This window comes from Ylistrum balloti, unplaced genomic scaffold (genome assembly GCF_031769215.1).
Source record: "Ylistrum balloti isolate Yb309-2 unplaced genomic scaffold, AGI_CSIRO_Ybal_v1 Utg370706, whole genome shotgun sequence".
Classification (NCBI taxonomy): Eukaryota; Metazoa; Mollusca; class Bivalvia; order Pectinida; family Pectinidae; genus Ylistrum; species Ylistrum balloti.
Genome location: NW_026782423.1, coordinates 555,521 through 576,560, shown reverse-complemented (window position 1 = coordinate 576,560; position 21,040 = coordinate 555,521). Strand labels below are relative to the sequence as shown.

At 32.7% G+C, this 21,040-nt stretch overlaps 1 protein-coding gene across 1 annotated transcript; it reads right to left on the bottom strand.

Annotated features, from left to right (window-relative positions):
• Positions 1-2,946: 2,946 nt before the first annotated feature.
• LOC132557669 (multiple epidermal growth factor-like domains protein 11) lies at positions 2,947-18,546 on the bottom strand. The gene is made up of 8 exons (XM_060222188.1): positions 18,417-18,546; positions 17,640-17,846; positions 16,874-17,116; positions 15,620-15,718; positions 14,944-15,039; positions 10,931-11,026; positions 5,858-5,950; positions 2,947-3,125 (listed from the first exon to the last, which is right to left on the bottom strand). The coding sequence occupies exons 1-8, from the start codon at positions 18,544-18,546 to the stop codon at positions 2,947-2,949; spliced, it is 1,143 nt and encodes a 380-aa protein (XP_060078171.1).
• Between the last annotated feature and the right edge of the window lie 2,494 nt (positions 18,547-21,040).

Below are 21,040 nucleotides of genomic sequence, written 5' to 3'. Positions count from 1 at the left end.
CTTGAAAGTGGGTGAAGGTCATTTATTTTATCAAACTTTGTTGCCAGTTACATATGCTTCATATACGTGAAATATAAAGCCTCTAGGCCTTTCAGAACTTGAGAAGAAGTTTTTCAAAGATTGGTACCGTTAATAGCAGTTTTCAACTTTGACCCCCTACCGCTAACCGGAAGTTGAATTTTGAGGCACGTTTCTCTTATATCATTCGACAGGAAATGTCCACAGAATATTTATGTCCAAAGTTGAAGACTTTGGGCAGATTAACAAAGGAGAAATTACCATTTAACGATTTTTACATAATTGACCCCTGTGACCTTGAAAGTGAGTCAAGGTCATTGATGTTTACAAACTTGATAGATAATTGATCAGACATCTTACACATGAAATATCAAGACTCAAGGCTTTGCAGAACTTGAGAAGAAGTTTGTCAAAGTTTGTAACTTAAAATAACAGTTTTCAACTTTGACCCCTACCGGAAACCGGAAGTTGACTTGTTTTGCAATATTGTCTGATGTCTATTGTTAGGAATTGATTACATAATGATGTAGACCAAATATTAAGTTTCAATACTAATTGGTTAGAGAAAAAATGTCATTTTAAGCTTTTAAGACATTTGACCCCTGTGACCTTGACAGTTGACCAAGGTCATTCATATAACGACTCTTTATAGCCTGTTGACTGGACATATTAAATATGAAAAATCAAGTCTCTAAACCTGATAAAATTTGAGGAGAACATCGTCAAAGTTAGTGACCCGAAATAGCAGTTTTCAAATTTGACCCTACCGGAAACCGGAAGTTGAATTTTTTTGCAATATTGTCTGATGTCTTTTGTTAGGAATTGATGACATAATGATGTAGACAAAATATTAAGTTTCAATACTAATTGGTTATAGAGAAAATGTCATTTTAAGATTTTAAGACATTTGACCCCTGTGACCTTGACAGTTGACCAAGGTCATTCATATAACGATCCTTTATAGCCTGTTGTCTGGACATATTAAATATGAAATATCAAGTCTCTAGACCTGATAAAATTTGAGGAGAAGTTCGTCAAAGTTAGTAACCCATAATAGCACTTTTCAAATTTGACCCCTATCAGAAACCGGAAGTTGACTTTTTTGGCAATATTGTCTGATGTCTATTGTTAGGAATTGATTACATAATGATGTAGACCAAATATTAAGTTTCAATACTAATTGGTTATATAGAAAATCTCATTTTAAGCTTTTAAGACATTTGACCCTTGTGACCTTGACAGTTGACCAAGGTCATTCATATAACGACTCTTTATAGACTGTTGACTGGACATATTAAATATGAAATATCAAGTCTCTAGACCTTATAGAATTTAAGGAGAAGTTCGTCAAAGTTAGTAACCCGAAATAGCACTTTTTAAATTTGACCCCTACCAGAAACCGGAAGTTGACTATTTTTGCAATATTGTCTGATGTCTATTGTTAGGAATTGATAATATAATGATTTAAACAAAATATTAAGTTTCAATACTGATTGGTTATAGAGAAAATGTCATTTTAAGATTTTAAGACATTTGACCTCTGTGACCTTGACAGTTGACCAAGGTCATTCATATAACGACTCTTTATAGACTGTTGACTGGACATATTAAATATGAAATATCAAGTCTCTAGACCTTATAGAATTTGAGGAGAAGTTCGTCAAAGTTAGTAACCCGAAATTGCAGTTTTCAACTTTGACCCCTACCAGAAACCGGAAGTTCACCATTTATCTCAATATTTTTCTGACGAAATATGTTTGCAGGGTTATGTTTATAAACTGCTTTAAGCTTAAGTCAATAGCTTGAGCCGTTATTGAGTTACAGCCATTTAGGTAAAATCGGATATGACGTCATGGCGGCCATTATGTTTTTCTGATGATTTTGTAAATGACACTAAATGGTAGAGGACATCTAGGGAAACCTTTCTGATATAAATTATTCAAAAAAAGCCCGTTGGTAAAGATCTAGATCGAGTTTTTCCAAATTGTCGGCATTTTTAAAAGATCAAAGGAAATTTTCAAAATGGCATACAACGGAAGTGGTAAACGTTACAGAAGAACTAAAATCACTAAATTCATCGGAAGGATATTCTGCATCGATGTGTTAAAGAAATTTTCAAGAAAAATCAAAATTGAAAAAAAAAAATTTTGTTTTCAAATTTTCAAATATTGACCCCACAGCGAGCTTTTTTATTAGACATATTTTGTATTATAATGGCATAGGGAAAAGTTAGATAAGGAAATTGTCTACAAATAACATAATTGAACAAACTCTGTACACGGTTTTCGAGTTACGGTCGTTTTAAAGTTTTTAACTTATGACGTCATAGCGGCCATATTGGATTTTTGACCTTCTTAAAAAATCTGCATCGTCACCTTCCAGTATGTATCTATAACATGGTCAATACATATTAGGTGTGGTCTTTATCGTTTAAAAGATTACGAACCCACAAAGTTCGGAAGAAAAATAATAATAATAATAATAATAAGAAGAAGAAGAAGAAGAAGAAGAAGAAGAAGAAGAAGAAGAAGAAGAAGAAGAAACATAACAAAAACAATGGTGAAAAGACCATTGGTGAAAAGACCTTAAAAAAAGAAAACGTAAAAATATACACGTAATTACAAATATTATCAGATATACGAAAATTACGCAATGTACTTTATGATTGGGCTGGTGCACATACCCCATTCATAAGGACGAAACAGCTGTGGGATGCAGTAGAATTCACATTGTTAAGCGCTATCGTGCCTTGTTTAAATTTGCACTGAAATATGCTATTGAATTGTGTGTATTTTGTACAATCGTTTAAATTTAATCAGAATGACATAATCTCAGTAAAACCTTTCTTTGTCAAAGCAGAAAGGCAATTCCGTAATTGTCTTGAACATTTTTACCGGAGGCATAAATGATCATCACCACCTCATTTTATCAACTGCCAGTCTCAAAAGTCCACTGCTCTTTTGTTGTCATCATTAAAAATGTCTCTAAATTGCCGTAAATAGTGGTAGATTCCGTCTTCAAGGAGTCAAACAGTTCCATCGCTGACATTCTTCCCATAGTAATAGGCAACGTCATGGAATTGGTTGTCATATTACCATATAAGGCATCTAGAATGTAAAGTATCAAACAACTTAAATGTGGTAAAATTCAATAGACTGTAACCTACAACTGCATTGTAATACTGATAGTTATATCGCCAATATTGTATTAACGAAAATGAAATTAAAAACAAAAGTCACTCAGGGCAAATGGACGTTGACTGTGAAATTTATTGTGTTACTGAAGATGATAGACAGCTATCCTGTAGTTCCAAAGAAAACATGTCTTACAAAATTGTTATTTCATTAAGAGAATTTTCTTCTTATTTTATGTTCAACCATTACAGAAAACATAGTTTATATTTCCATCTAATGAAAAAATATGTATTCATGTATTCGAACTGGTTAATTGATGAAACAATATGACGTTCTTCTTTTCAAATTGAAGTGATTTTTATTTACAGTGTGAAATCAATATCAGAAATATTATTATTGGATATATTGAAATGGTTGAAAATTGAATAGAGATGCTTATGTATTTATTACCTGTCTATAAGTTCACAAAGTGCGATCGAATGCAGCAGAATTTAGGTTAAAGCCGTGCCTGTACACGTTTGTGGAGTCGTGTTGCTTCTTACGACGATGTTTCAACACTACTATGACCACCACCAAGGCCACAATGATCAGTCCCATTAGTATAATTATGACAAGTTTCGGATCTGTTGTTGACACTTCAACAAGCAAAACTAAAACAAAGTGATACCTCAATAGACAATTCTAGAAAGTATTTGACTGTAGCTTGTCTTATTCTAGATTTGTTTTTACATGGGTTCTCGACTTGTGTGGCTTTTGAACAATCTTGTTGTAATACATATCCGAGTTCCGTTCTATAGCCCCGATTACAATAATGCAACGCCATGTCTCCCATTAAAAAGTCTCTTAGTTTATCATTAAACATAATTCTGTAGAAACTGTAGAAATTATCACCGGTTACATTTCCAATTATCATTATTATGTCTATGGATGTAAAACCTCAGTAATCTAGAAATATATCAAAGGTAGGTTTCCTCACTTTTCCGTTTCCGAATCTATTCAACATTCGTCTCACAATGATATGATAAACAATAGTGTTCTTAATTACTTGCATTTTTAATAATACATATTGTTATCGTGGACATGTAGTAGTGTATGTTTCGTTAAACGTGCAATCAATATAGTCTCCTTGCATATGTGGTCAATCAACACCTACCCGTACATTTGCCTGTAGTATGGTCACAAACGTCTGTTTTACATGTAGACGGACATCTTCTATCACAGTGATCATTGAAGTATCCAGCTTTACATCCTTGAATTAGAAAACATACAAACAACATCTTCATTTTGGTGTACTTGTCCATAGAAAACACAACCATTGGGGTTAGATTGTAGATGTTCAAACCTGTAGTTTGTTAATTATTGTGTATGCCAACATCAAGAATTGTAATAACAGGCTTTAGAAAGTCTCTACATAAACTTCAAGGAATTACCTGTACAGTGGCCATTGTCCTGTAGACACGTGTTTTTTTCACAGTTTTCCGGACAGGGCTTTGAACAATTATCTCCATGGACTCCTAGTATACATCCTGTAATCACTTGTTCAACTTTACATTTTTCACATATTAACGATATCACATTTATGTCTATATAAATATTTGAAATACAAGTTCAGAAGAGCATTTATAAAATTGACACTTCTTCCTAAAGCAAAAATGCATATTTTACCACATTCACATAAGAATGACATTTAAAGCATAAAAACAATCAAATAACAGGCCTACACCAACCTTCACAATGACCACTTAATTGTTCACATTTGCCGTTGTAACATTGACTCGAGCAGTTCCGTTCGCATTTTAGTCCATACTTTGTAATTTTGCAATCTGAAGATAGAAAGAATGAAAATACATGGTATGTTCTAAAACCTAGATATTGAATCTAAAGGGCATTAACAGGGCGCGCACGTGTTATTTTACTTTCCTGTCTTCACCTCCTTACACACACAAAATTCAAGACTATGATATGATAGTCATATGCTCAACAGAATAAAAATATTACTATTAAATTTCAGTGTATGGACGAACATTTATTATTCTAAGAGTACACAACAATTTTTGAATACATCAGGAAGAAAAAAATTCTTGTTGCTTTTCACTGTAGAGCGGTGTAAAGGTATACAACAATATATGTAATATTTTAGATATTTTGTAATGTTACAACGGAGATAGCACATGACACATACATATCATAATCTTAATCACGTACAAAGATATCAAAGCTACGAATAGGGTCAACATACTGCAAATTTCTGTGATAACCGTGATGATTTCAGCTTTCCTAATGATGTCTTTATAATGATATATAAGAACTCTCCTGCTTTTGCTACCTATAAACTTACAAATTCAATATTTATTTTTGAGCAAAATGTGTATTAATATCAGAAGATAGTTAATTTTGGAGTTTTATATTCCCGGTGGTATCCTTTTTACTGCCATTGTAATCTTTTCGAGTACTTGGCATTATTTAAGTGATTACGATCAGAGGCTAGAAGTCGTTGAGGAAGGAGTAACTGCCTACCTTTATGATAGTTTCAATCTTATTTACATATATTGCATACCAACGCACAAGTATTAACAAATTAACTAGTCTGGACTAAGTCTTTAATAATTAAAAATAAATTCATGGTCAAAATTATTCTATTCATATTCTGCATTTTGGTAAGATTTGACATTTGATGTTGTAACAATACAACAAAAAAGTCATACCTTTGCACACTGCAGTGTATCTGTCACATTCGTTTTGACAATTCATAGGACAGGTCTGGGTACAGTTGGATCCATAGAGACCGGCAACACACTCTATAAAAATGATTAATATGTTCACTCCCAACATCAGTAACCATCATCATGATATATTAATTTATCACGCGTTGCCTTTATCTAGAATATCCATCAGATATCACTATGTCTGTTCAAATAAGTTCCCAAAATACTCAGAGGATTCGGGAATGTGATCGCATGATAGTTTCAATATACCTGCGTGAGGAAAATTAACATTTGATATAAATTGATATAGCATAATTCATGCAACAGACATTGAGAGTAGGTTGTAGCCTATCACAAAAGGTGAAATACAAGACATTATACATACAGTAAGTGCTGTCGTACCTGTACACATGCTCGTGTTCCAATTACAAATTTGGCTCTTGCAATTGGTTGAACATATCTGATAACAATCCTGGCCGTAAAATCCTGGATCACATCCTAGAAATATACAACAATGATATTGTACGGAGATATTTGTTATTATGTTATGTAATAACAAAGTAGCATTTTTATTCATAACACAAATGTATAATGATGTTTGTCATATCCTTGTATAGACAATAGTGTCACATATCATATTTCGAGCTAATTCAATGTATTCCTGTTTCATCTTACTTTGGTGTCTTAACTGTTGCAGAGATTTCCTGCCCAATCGTTTTAGTACAATATATCAGACCCAGAGCAATATACAACATTCTGTCAACTTTTATTACACCATGCAAAGACATAAACTATCTGTTTTACAAGTGATCATTAATTATAAAAAAAATCGAATCAAAATTGCATTAAAAACAGTTTTTAAACTTTATAAAAAGTATTTTCTACAATCCGTATTTAACCCTTTGAATTGTGTTGTACATTGATAATGTTTCATAATGTCTCGAATTATCCTGAATATTGCTTTGTCAATCTCACAGGCAGCTAGAGGATAAGTAAATACTAGTCCTAATAATCCAGGACAGATGATCGCTTAAAACTGACGTCTTTTTGTGATTTGCCTTCATTCTGAAAAATAGAGGATATCTTATGGTTTCCTGTTTAATGCCCTATTTACTTTGCATTTACTTTGTAAGTAAATAGCATAAATATAGAGTACGAAGCACATTCTATCATATATGACATTTAACGGCGGAAATGAAACGAATATATATATATATATATATATATAAATCGGTATAAAAGTTACGATATTACTGTAAAAAAATCACTAGTGCTGATATAATATATTTGAATTATCACTGGATCAGCAAACACAGTGCATTATCTAATAATATCTTATATTTCACGTGAAAGTTTGATCTTGATTTTGACGGGAAGAATAAGGATTGCATCCAGACATGTGCATCTTGCGTAAACAATTGTGAATATATCGGGTAGTTTGAAACACCTCAAAGAAGGTATCTATGCTATTCTATATCCTTTTTATTTGAATCAATGTATGACAGAATACATATTATTGATCTAAAACATATTTCCTTACATGAGTCTTAATTATGGAGACACTCGTTGATGGAAATAATTAGTCCATTTCAAGGAATTCCATATCTACATTATTTACTTGTTTAGTGCTTAAAATCAATTATCTTCCAAAATTCCAAAATTAAATATATCAAAAACAAAACTATACTATATCAGATTGACGATAAAAAGGCAATATTGCAGATATATTAAACACAAGGACAGTAAGAATGTAACATATTTTTTCTGTATTCCGTTCCTGAATTAATTCCTTGTAAGCATTCTTTGAAAGCCGAATGTGTACATGTTCCAACATTTATAGTCAAGCCACGGTGTAATTTTGTTTACGTTGTAGTATCATTTGAAAAAAGTTTATTTCATGATATGAAGACGTGAGCAGCCAAATATTAAGCAAACCTTAAAACGAAAGACAGATGTCATGAATTAACTAACAAAGTGACTTTGTACCTAAACAATGACCGGAGTTCTGGATGCACATGTTGTCTTCACAATTGGATGGACAGCTATGATCACACTTACTACCGTAGAATCTAGCTTTGCATCCTTAAAAGAGAGATTATTTTTCCATGTCACAATAAAAACAAAACAGTTTTGAATGATAGTATTGAAATATTCTCTGAAGCATTTCGATTATTATCAAAATTAATTGAAGCATGTGCCATTTATTATCAATGAATTTCAAATGCTACCAATACTCTGTTGCCATTATTGTAACTTATAAAGAAAATGAAGTGCACTGCTATGATGCTCATATCACGATTGTGTTCAATGTCTGTTGATTGGACCATATATACCATTACAATTGCCCTCAAATTTGTCGCATACAGGATTTACACAGCCTTCCGAACAAGCGCGGCATTCAGATCCGTAGAAACCATCTGCACAGTCTTAAAAGAAATATCGCGTCTATATAAATTAACAATTCGATTCGGCACTAACATGATATAGTATACAGGAAAATTTACCATAATTAGAAACATTGTTTGTAAAATCTAATTATCAGCACAAACAATACATGTAAATATTCAGAACAAATCTTCCAAGTATACAGTTCTGTTATTTTCTATCCGTTTTACCTTAAAAATAATATAATTAAAAAGTAATACAAAAGTTATCAGGTATTCTGTCATGTGAATGTTAACAATAGTCAACATTATCAGAATGATTTCAAAAGTAAACATTGATGTTGCGCAATGATAGTTATGTCATCTTCGAGATTGAATGTAATATACCCTAGACAATGTTGGAAGATTATGTTGTGACCTGCATGCCACGCTTTCATTGCTTGGTATAGAATATATTCGTGTACCTGACGTACTTTTGAAATTATGAAAAGAAGAATATTATAAAAAGATTATTGAATTCTGGACATCCCCTCTTTAGATATTGACATTTCCTTCCAGTAATTATGGTTTTCATAATTTCATATATTTCAAAATTTAGCTCCTCGGTATCATTGGTGGGTCCTAGAAGGATAAAACTGCTATATGATGCAGTGTAGATTTTGGCTCTATTAGTGGGATTCACTTACTAAGTAATGTAATAGGAGTCGTTTGCATTCCATGTTATTGGGCTGAGCTTACAGCCGAATGGATGAATTTAAAATAAATGTAGGTGTAGAAATATTTTCAAAGGGCATTAATCGATGTATCCTAATTTCAGGGTACACTTTTCTTTTAATTTGTCATAAACTTATTTTAAGATATTGCAATTAGGATAGAATTAAGCCCTATCTTAACTGACTTTTGTTTTGTTTCGGAGTGTAACCGAATCTGTCAGTATAGGCAGTGAAGCCATATCACTTGGATGTAAAAGGGAGATGTTTCTCTTCATATCATGAGTAGTTTCTTCATATCATGAGTAGTTATACACATCTTATACACATCGAAATCTCAAAAGATCAAAACTGTAAAGGTGTGATTAGAAATAATTACCAAAGCAATGTTCGGATGTCTGATTGCAGGTAAGACAATTCAATAGACAGTTGGCATTGCAATTGTCACCTCTTTTACCGGGAACACATCCTGGAAATGAATATCATAATGATACCAGGGACGCTTGTACCAATTTAACACAGTGACAAACTGCAATCGAAATATATGAAGACATTGATGAGCTAATAACATCTAAGCGAATGATAGTTGCACAGAAATTTCATACTTCTCAGACTATTCATGTTTCTCTGTCTAAATCATTTATACTGCCTTCTATCTCCATAGGACTATGACTGAATTGAGTATTTCCTGTCTGTATTTTCAATATTTACTCTACAGTGTTTAACGATATGTACAACATTATTATTCGTTATCCGAAAAACAATTCAATATGAATGATTTATAGTGGAGAGTATTCATTTCAAGTTTTAAATAAGCGTGAAACTATTTGTTTGTACACAACATAATCACATACTGCCAAAAAATAGTGCGGAAAATATCAAATAGATCTAAGTTTTGTTTCTTAGAACTACAGATATTATAAATTGATAGCCATCTGAACTATGATTCGATAAATAGATGACGCAAATAATACAAAATAATAAGTCAAATAGTATCAACGATTAAAAAGATGGTTAAAAAAGAAAAAATAGGAATATTGAAAGATCAGATCTCATGTGAATACGTTGGTATCTTTTTTCATGCTTTTTATGACTCGTTTGTTTCGCCCGCAGTAACGTTACATTATCATCCGGTACCTCATAGCGTTTTTCTTAAATTAGCAATGTAGTTTCAATAACAAGGATTTATTATATCAGAGGGTCGGCAGGAACTCCCTCCAGTAAGCGATTTTTTTTTATGTTTTACAATTTTGGAGCTAAAAATTCTAAACGAAATGTAATGACGAACCATATTTCTGTACAATGCACATTGAATGCAAAACACTAATTAATGAGAAAGTATATGTTCTATTTTCTTGTGCGATGTGAAGCTGGACGCGTTTAATGATTTCATTGTTGTATGCCTTTTTCCCGCATTTGACATTACTTACTTGCATTGGCCAATATTTTACATGGCGGAAGTCGTAGATGAAGCAGCAGACGCTTACTCTTCCGGAAAATATGGTCTCTTTGAACCTTTTCAGGAGTATCCGCGTAAATGTTTGTTCATAATTTGCCCTAGTTGTATTGAATGTGAGTTCAGATTATGATATGTTAAGTGGTAAATGCTCCCCTTAAGACTACACAAAAGACACCAAATCAAATATTTGTTTTCTTCGTATTTTACCCTTGTGTCTGAGTGTTTGTTTTTCTATCATTTTTGTGCAATGAGTTACATAATTACCTAAGCAATGGCCGCTGTCCTTCGCGCACACATTGTCTTCACAGTTGTATGAACAATCACGCTCACAAACGTCTCCGAACTTTCCTTTTACGCATTCTAAGATAAACACCATGCCAATTCTAGATTTATAAAGGATGAAATATTCAGTATGTAACAGAAGAAGTCTTAACGATTTAAAGTGAGTCTCGACATCATCAAATAAAATGTAACCAGACATTTTTTTTTTTTTTTTTAATATTTGGTCCGATAGAATTACCTAAGCAGTAGCCAGTTTCCTTCATGCAGGTTTTGTCTTCACAGTTGACAGAACAATCAAGTTCACACACGATCCCGTATGTTCCATTTACACATTCTGGAATGACACAAGCAATACATTGTCTGTCAGATATTGTCAAAAACGACGCGTGTACTGCCAAAAGTTTTAACATAAATATAACAAATTGAACAGTTCCCTCATGCATTGTCATGTGCACTTGTTTGATTACGTTTTCCTCTGGAGTTGGAGTTTACATATGTACGTGTGTACCTGGACGATTTACCTGTTCAATTATATTATCAGATTTGTACATGAAAAAAAAAGAGAAAAAAAAAAGGAAAAAAAAAAAAAAAGAAAAGGTCGACTTGTTGTCAATGGAGGTCTTTATTCCATATATGGAGACACTTCTGCAATAGCTGAAGACTTACTCGTCTTAGCAGTTTCCTAACAAGATGAATATTTAAAGCCGGCATTAGTTATATGTTTAAGGTGAAATTATATATAATCTTGATTCAACATTGACCGAAAAATGAAGCTGTATTTGCAGGAAATAAAAAATATATTGTGAAGGTATGGAATTGGAAAATGATAGAAGGAAAATAGAAAATACTTAGTTTGATCGTTGTGGATATTTATAATCAGAACTAGATTTATTAAGATATTTGCAGATATATATCGTTACTTGTCAGAAACGATCAAGGAATCACTGATTTTTCGTTTACAATGAATACATTTCCTACTAAGGGAAAGATCAAACTGGTCTCAAGGTGAGTTTGGTTTGATACTATTAAACGGTAGCATACTCTTTCGCCTATTTATGATCTACGCAATAAATTGAATGGTATTATCACCTCAAAAGAGACATATTAAAACAATTTTCAACACATAATTCATGTTATATGGATATGCGTGAGTAACCCTACGATTTAAAGAAATGAAAACAATGAAATCATCAAAGGAATTCAGCACAGGTAACGACCATACGATTATTGCACACCACTAATAGCAATCACAAGGTTTTTTATACAGCACCATCATTGTCACATGATTGTTACACAGCACCATTAGCGTTAGATGATTGTTGCACAGCAACAGTAATGATAATATTTTTTAGCACAGCACCAACAGTAATCACACGATTGTTTCATAGCACATTTAACGATGAAGTAATTGTAACAAAACACCAGTAAAGATCACACGACAGTTACATTATACTACTAACGATCACACGATACATGTAGTTACACAACACCAATAGCGATCACCTGATTGTTTCACAGCACCAGTAATGATCACATGGTAGTTAAACAGCTTTGTTAAATATCACGCGATGTTTGGTGTCAGATCTCTGTTAAGATGTTTTGTAACAAATGTAATTGTAGTGATTTGCAACATTACAGATATGTAAACAGGCACTGCCTGTGACCATAGAGTGTATATCATTTTTATTTTTCAAAATTCATCAAGCATGATAGCAACTTTTGTCAGATTAGACCGACATACACGATGCTTTGTAAATAATACAAGCCAAGTTGGTTTAGAAAGCTTAGAACGTCATGGCAAGTGTGAAGATTATTGAATACAGCTTATTGATACTATAAATTTTAGAGTTAAATATCTATCTCGTGGCAGAAGGAATCTACAGAATTATTAATATAATAAAGTAGAACATTATCTGTGAAAAGTGAAAGCCACTCCCACTTTAAATTGAATTATTTTAGTAACATGTTGAGTATCTATTATTATACCTTTGATAATCAGGTCCTCAGATGACCTCCGAATTTTCAAAAATCAATAAAGTGTCGAAGGATGCAATAAGAAAAAAAAATTCCATTAGGTCTCAATCATAAAATCACATGATATGTTGACTGCGAACGCAGCATGCTTTAAATCATCAAAACGCGGGTTTAGTTCTCGTAACATGAAGGTCAAACAGAGAACAGTGAGAAGACACGTAAGAAAACAAAATAGTAATTTAATTTTTATTAAATGATTAATCATTATTTTTGTATATAGATGTGGTAAATTAACTTTGATGAGTGTCTTTGTTGAATATATAATTCATAGCTAAAAATATTCTGGGAATGTATTTTGTTCAAATTTTACAATCTATTGTATTTCTCAGTTTGGTTAAACAATCGTAAGATTTACTTCCCTTAGATCATAATGGATGTGTCGTGTTTCATATTCATAGATAAGTACATTAGAAATGATACACTATATCAAAGAAATGTTTTTGAAGCATAAACAAATCGCCCCTGGTATCAAAGCCACATTGGGAGCAACGATGGTCTTAAGTATAAATCCAGTTGACTTGAGCAGAGTAACTTAAATAGTCAATGTCTTGCTTTCAGTTTTGGCATTTTATCATTTGATTTTCTTTTTTCTATAATTCTATAGTTTAGGTCAGACCTATTGCACTTTGGTACAGTTTGTGAATCAAACATTTCCATGACTTCAATCCGAGTTGCTAAAACGCCTAAACCTGTTGTTATGGAAGACCCTAATCAAACATATCTCTGATCTAGACGTTTCGTATTTAATCAAGGCAACTTGAGACAACATAAAGGAAGTATTGATACTAGCTCAGGTAAAATGAGAGACTTTGTAACACGTTTATGTGAAAAGTAAACAAAGTGTGCCTGTAAAACGAGAGTGAAGTTGGTCGATCATTATTTACAAAGAGACATTCTTGATAGTCCCTGCTTCTTTACAACAGGGAGCTGCTAAAATACCTGGTAGTCATTCACACTGCTATGCTATATTTTTACTTACCAAAACACTGTCCGTTCGTCTGATTACAAGTCACACAGTTTACCGGACAGCTGATATTACAGAATTCACCTCTTTTACCGGAAACACATTCTGAAAATATTTTTTTATCTTAAATGTTGGTATTGTTTTATCATTTGAATGGGATAATCCATTTACAGCGCTTGGTTTGTAAAATATCTAATATCAACTTATATAAGAAATTGGTACAAAATAGTCTTGCATTCTTCTATTAGAATTCTTCAATAATAACGTTTGTCTGCGATCACTTAAATGATATAATGTAATGTGAAAAATGAACTCTCATTCACAGCCTTTTTGCCGATTTCCTTCCAAGAAAAAATTATGTATCTGCGAATGCAATCCTTCTAGACTGCTATGTTTTTTTTCAATTTTTAAAATAAAATCCTATGTATGAAATTTGCTTTTCAAATTGCTAACATTTACCGCATAGCCAATGTTTTGACATTTTTTATATTTCGGAGTACATTAACTGATCGCAGAAATTTAAATCCGTAAGTAAATGAGACGCATATGTATTATATGTCACATTACATGGACATTTAGAAATTTTAATTAATAAAAATATAATTCCATACCTTTAAAAAATCGTGAAAATTCTGGCACGTGAAAACTTCCAGCTAAATGGTATTCTTAATAAATTTTCAAAACGGATTCGATATAGCTATGAGTTAAAAAGTGAATTATTTAGAACTTGATAAAACTACCAATAATGCATATATAAGATCGAGCGTATCTTAGCCTGCTTTCATGGTGAATTAATTGTTTAAGCTACCACCATGTAGACATAGAAGACAACTGAAACCTATCATCAGAATCATTCTTCACAATCAAGATAAATGAAACAAACGATGGTAAAATACGAACAAAAATGTACAAAAAGACATCTGAAAAAAATGTAAGGAAAATCAGACAAGATGTTCCATAGACTTGAGTTTCTTCTTCATTGGCGACATGTTATTTTTGTTCAATCCAGGTTGTTTTTGGCGTGTTCACAAATGTGAACACTGATAACAGCCACAGATCCCCGGGGAATACCAACGAACACCGATCATATCCCTCGAGGAAACAGAATATTTTCATGTGTGATTGTGACGAGAACTAACCTTCATCAATATATTAATCAAACTGCATCTAAAGCTATGGTTATACACGACATAAAACCACATCTGCAGCACACCTGACGTTAATAAGAGAAAAAAAATAAACGATTCGAATACCTTGACAAAGACCTGTTTCTTTCTCGCAAGTGGACATACTACAGTCTGTACTACAATGTTGTTCACAAAACTCGCCGAACATTCCAGGAAAACAATCTGCAACGAAAACATACAGTCTTTACACAAAAAGTGCTATACTTTACCCTCTGGTGATACCCATTGTAACCATATAAACTGAAATCAAACTTTTGTTCTATTATATATCATTTTCCATATTGGAAACGGATATGTTTAAAATTTGACATAGTTTTCGTACATCGAACAATGATTTTCTTAGATTCATTTAAGGTATACTAGACTCATATATAACTCAAATCATCGCTATTCGGTCCAATGTTCAAACACCCAAGAGTTTGTAATTTGAATCTTATAAACGACCTGTTCCTTCACTATCTTCATTGTATTTAGCCGTTTGAGGAGTGAGATGAACGTTTTTGATGTAAATTATATAACTTTTACGCTTTCGATGTCTAAAGTAACCATCAAATGTTTAATATCAAAGAAACGTTCGTTGAATTATCTACGTCCGAATCCACTTATAACCTTAATAATAACACCTTTCCAATGGTAATGTGTTAGGAAGCTGTGCAGTACTTCTAAACTTAGCTACATTTCAATGGTACGTCTTTTACCAAGATATACGTTAATCACATAAGTGACTGAGTGGAAACCTTACAGAAACAGGAACCATTGTTTGCGTTGCAATTTCCTCCTAAACAGCTTTCTAAGCAATTACTGTTACAATTGCCATTTCCAAAACTTCCCATCGGGCATCCTGGAAAGATAAGAAGTACTGAGATACTTTTTAGCAGCTTATTTACATGACTTGAAAGTAATATTTAACCATCACAAGGCACTCGAAAGACTAATATTGTATGAACCCGATGATGGCTTCAAATTTCCAAATACATTGCATCTCTGACGTCATGTCGAATGTAGCTTAAAACAATTAAAACAAGCTTTAACCGTTTTCTGGAGTTACGTTACATGAAAAGCTGTAATCAGATAAATACTGACGTACTGTATATCTGCTATAGAAAAATCACCCGCGCTTCTTTCTAGTCGATGGAAGAACATGTTGTTTTGTTAATTAATTTACCATCCCTGCAGTGATCATGTTATAGTGTAAAATGGTTAAGTGACTATGTACGATGTACCAAGATTTAGTATTTGATCTTGCTGTAACATGTTCAATAGATGCACATTTATCAACAAATTCCTTTTTTTCTCGTGTAAGATACTCATATTTTCTACGTGTTATTGTGATAAATGTTCCTTCAAATTTATCTTTGAAAGGTATTCATTTGCTTTTTTAAAGTCAACATTTTTATATGTCAACAATGTTTTAAAAGAGTTTAATCATATCTGTTTTGTCTGGACAATGATCACTACAGAAGAGTACATTCACTAAAAAATTAAATTATTTCAAAGTCATATGATACGATAGCATCAAAAGATATACACGCTGTTACCATGGTTGGCACGTGCACATGGATACATACCTATGTAAATCATATTTGATCATTATTCTAGAAAGTCTCAAATTTGAAGTTAGGTGATAAAGGATATCTTGATAAATATATCCTATTATAGCAAAGTCTTTAAACTCATCATTTTTGTACTGTTACCATACAAGGAAACTTTGAGACGGAATTAAATCAACTATACCTCAAGTAGTCCATGTATAATAAGCATCGACATTTTTTGTTTTTTGTCAAAACCCACATTTAATTTTTTTTTTTTTTTTTTTTTTTTCGGTACGGTTTGCTTTTTTTTTGTGACTTAATAAAAAATGATGTGTATTTTCCCCATATAAACCATCATAATAAATGGAATGTTTCAACACTACTTTGATTCGTCATCTATAATTGGAATTAATAATTCTTAATCTACAATTTCCATTTTTTAAAACTGATAACAAATATCTTACCAAAGACTTGAACTTCACATAATTCCAGAATAGCGTATTTATCATACCAGGTCTGCCTGGCCGGGTTCTCTCTGTAGTTGTAGATGGTTACATACCGCGCTACGTAAGGGCATTGGTGTGTCGGGTTTAATTGTAAATCTGCTGCCTTACTACTGTTATCCTTGTAACAAACAATGTCATGCAGGTGGGCTGTTGAGTTTGACACGAAGAGCGTGTATCCACCAAAACGGGACGCAGAATTATCTTTAATAAAAATCAACTTTGTATCAATTACACCCTAATATATTTTCTTCTATTCTCCTCCCAACGTTAAAGTTTACTATTTAAAAGTGATTTCAGTATTAAATTTGAATATTGGTTGTCACTAACAATATATTTACTGCTTATATATTGAGCATACCTCCAAAAAACGAATGCTAAAGAGACGAATTCATGGATATTTAACTCTGAATTTACCGGAATAGGTCACAATTGGACTTGAACGACATTTCTTGTTTTTGCTATTGATTTGAATGTTACAAACAATCATTAAAATGCCAAGCTCAACGTATTGTATTCTCTGGAATAAATGTGAATCCATTTAGATTTGATAGAAATATCAGATCTGGTCAAGGGAAAATATCCCGTGTAAGTATGGGCGCCGAAGGTAAGTTGATTTATCAACAAGTACATGAAATTCACAATGCAAATGTCAGTTGTATAACCCTACTTCAGTAACATACACAAGATCAAAAACATATTCTCCAGCAAAACAGTGATAACTCACGTCTGAAGTAGATCGTGATATATTGTATTGTCCTCATCTGTCCTAAATCTACACGCCATTCTGCTTGTGTGTAACCTTCATCGGACGTAAGAGCACAGCAATTAGATGTTACGGATTGGTTGATGCAATTGTCGATCGCTTTATTTGCTGTCCATAGATGTCCTTGGTCTGTTGATTGTATTGCAGTACCCGTTAAGGCGACATTTCCTGTTAGAGAAAATAAAACTAAAAAATTCTTTGATTGAAAGAGTAGAATAGAATCAGAATTTATTCTGCCGAAACACCTGGTTTTATTCTGGTTACACTTTTCATAGATATCCATGTAAATCTGCTCCCAGTTTATATATATTGGGTTTGAATTATGACTTTATTGCTATGTCAGTATGCCTCTTTTATAAACTATATCAACAACTTCCGGTAATGTATGACACCAATATATCCTATCAGGAGGTCCTGTATTGAAAGCCAGATATCATCGTCATAGCAATTTAAATCCAAACATCAATAGGGAGTCTTAATAATCTTGATATATTGAATAGGTGCTGTAGTTACAAATCAACTGATATTTGTGTCTTAAGTTGTACAGCGAACATGAAGAAACCGACTTGCCTTGAAATTAAATTCAATACTGTACATATGTCCTCGCATTAAATAACGTATAGTATAAACAATAGTCAACAAGTAGAAAGTAACCGGTACAGATAATTTGATAGCACTTATCAAGAATTATACCTGTAGTAGCCAATGTTATATGACAGTTTTTTGATATGTACTTACTTTCAGGTTTATATAACGGTACGGACAACAACAGCAATAAGAAGACTTTGGAGATTCGTATACTTAACCAGGACGACATGACAGCTACTACTCTGTGCAGTGGCGGTGTACATACCCTGGAAGTATTCATGTTAGAACATGTATAAACCTACTTGTGCAACAGGCAATCCTGTTATATATGGATATGAAAAGAACGCTACACACAACATGTTAGCCAGTTAAAGCCAGTTAACAATTGGTGTTTGTCATTTATAGAGAAACGTTTAAAGGTAGGAAATTCATAAGACCATTTAAACTAACCTCAAACGTTAAGCTATTGGCAAACTTTTTAAAGGCTTCTTTTCTAATCATCGTATTTTTAATGAAGTCATTCTTAAAAACACATTTGTTTTGCAAAACATGCATGAGCATGGTATGAAAACGTCTGCAAGAAATACCTTGTAAAAGGCAAATGAAAACGATCATGTTATAGTCAGATTAATTCATTCTATTGTTTCTTTCAAAAAGTGTAAGACGAAATACCAAATTCCTATTTCTTGATTCACCTCAAAACCACGCTAGACATATGAAGTTGTATTGGATTTCTAACAAGCAGATATGATACAATCTTTATCTATACGGAACTTTAAATCTGCATACGTCAAGTATTGTCCTCTTTTTCAAAATACAATTGTTCCATGTGCAAGCGCTAATTTCCGTGAAAGGTGTCGACAGTTGACAGATAAACATATAATACAAAAATTTTCCAATTGTGCAGAATGGCTGAAAAAGTAAATCCCAAAACAACATAATTATGATTCAAACTCAAATTCAAAGAAACAAGGGGGAAATATCATCTAAAACAATATTTACACGGAGACTCACATCATAATCATCATCATCATCATCATCATCATCATCATTGGGACACCATTGCATCATCATCATCAACATCATTGGGACACCAGCACATCCTCCTCCTCCTCCGCCTCATCATCATCATCCTCATCCTCCTCCTCCTCATTATCATCAATCATCATTGGGACACCAGTGCATCATCATCATCATCATCATCATCATCATCATCATTGGGACACCAGTACATCATCATCATCATCATTGAAAGCTTTGTTTTGTCTTTGGTGATATGAAGCCAGATGTATTCGATTGCCGTTAGCATGCCTGATATTTGTGTTGTTATATAACTGATCATTATATGAAACATGACAACAATTACCTCTGCTAAAAGACTTCGTTAACCTTATTCCATACCTTCTCACAGTTAGTGTATATAAACGTAATAAAAACTGATATATAACATCCGTTTAAATATAGTTTGTAACGTTTCGATCAAATGCCTTTTGAAACGTATGTACTTTGTTGTATTCTGAATGGTCATAAATTCTACAGAACTAACACATTGTATTACAAGCCTATGTATATTGAAACATCATTGAAGACCATGTACGTGATGAAGATAAGATGATAGAAAACTGATCGAGTTGGTGACATTTTATAAATGCATTAGATGGCTACTAATGAGAGTCGATTCGAAGAGACGAAGTGTTTTCTTCTTTTTAACACAGGACCTTCATCAGACTCAAAAACACCTAAAGGTTTAGTCACGCATTATTTCCTATAATACTATACAACATGTATGTATCAACAGATAAGACGGAAAAGATCCTACAAATATCCTTTATTACAAAATTTCTATCTTCCATTTTCAAACTATTAGTTAATACTTACTGATACGTTACAACAACTTCAATGCTTCCCTTGGATAACATACAGCTACGGTAACTTTTCAACTAACAACCTACTTTTGGAGTGCAAATGATACAGTTGACGCATTAAGCCAAATAGCCTTTTTTCTTACCCGGTGTCTAACAGAAATTATCTGAATCACAACAGCATTAAAGGTTCATTATGTGACGTGTTTGGAGTGCCGTGACCACAGACCCTCCTGGGTCATATAGGTGGCAATTTGTCAATTATAAAAGACTGGTAAATGAATGTTTAAAGTCATATCAAAATCCATTTGAAGTGAAAATAGACATGCTATGAAAGGATTTTACCGACTTTATCGGTTCTAGATTTTTTTAACTTATTTCTTCTACTCCTGTGGTTAGAAAGGAAATCCCATACCTTTCACTTCAAACAAATGCTTGTAACGTCGTCAGTAATACAAATGTTCACTTTATATTATCCCATCTTGCCATCGAATTTTCTGTAAGCTTAAATTTAATCTGATGTTTTGAAAAACACACTATATGCTGCTGACGTTTAACTGTTGTTTTAAAAACATCAGTAACTGCATGGTCCAAGAATGGCTCCAACCTGCATTTACATTTTTATTGGACATTATAATTCCGAAATTAGGATCAATTACTAAGCCTGTTAAGCACATATATACGTACATATTTTATAACCAACATATTCCAAGTGCATGATATTCGCACATTCTTAAAACAAGATACATCTGTCGCAAAAAAGACACATACAAAAAACAACAATTTTCACTAAAATATTAAGTTTGTAATATAAAACAATACAATTTTAATTTTACATTACGTCCCCGAATAAGACCTGCACATTTTCTTCTAACAACCAACACAAAATTTGATTATTTGAATAGCATACTA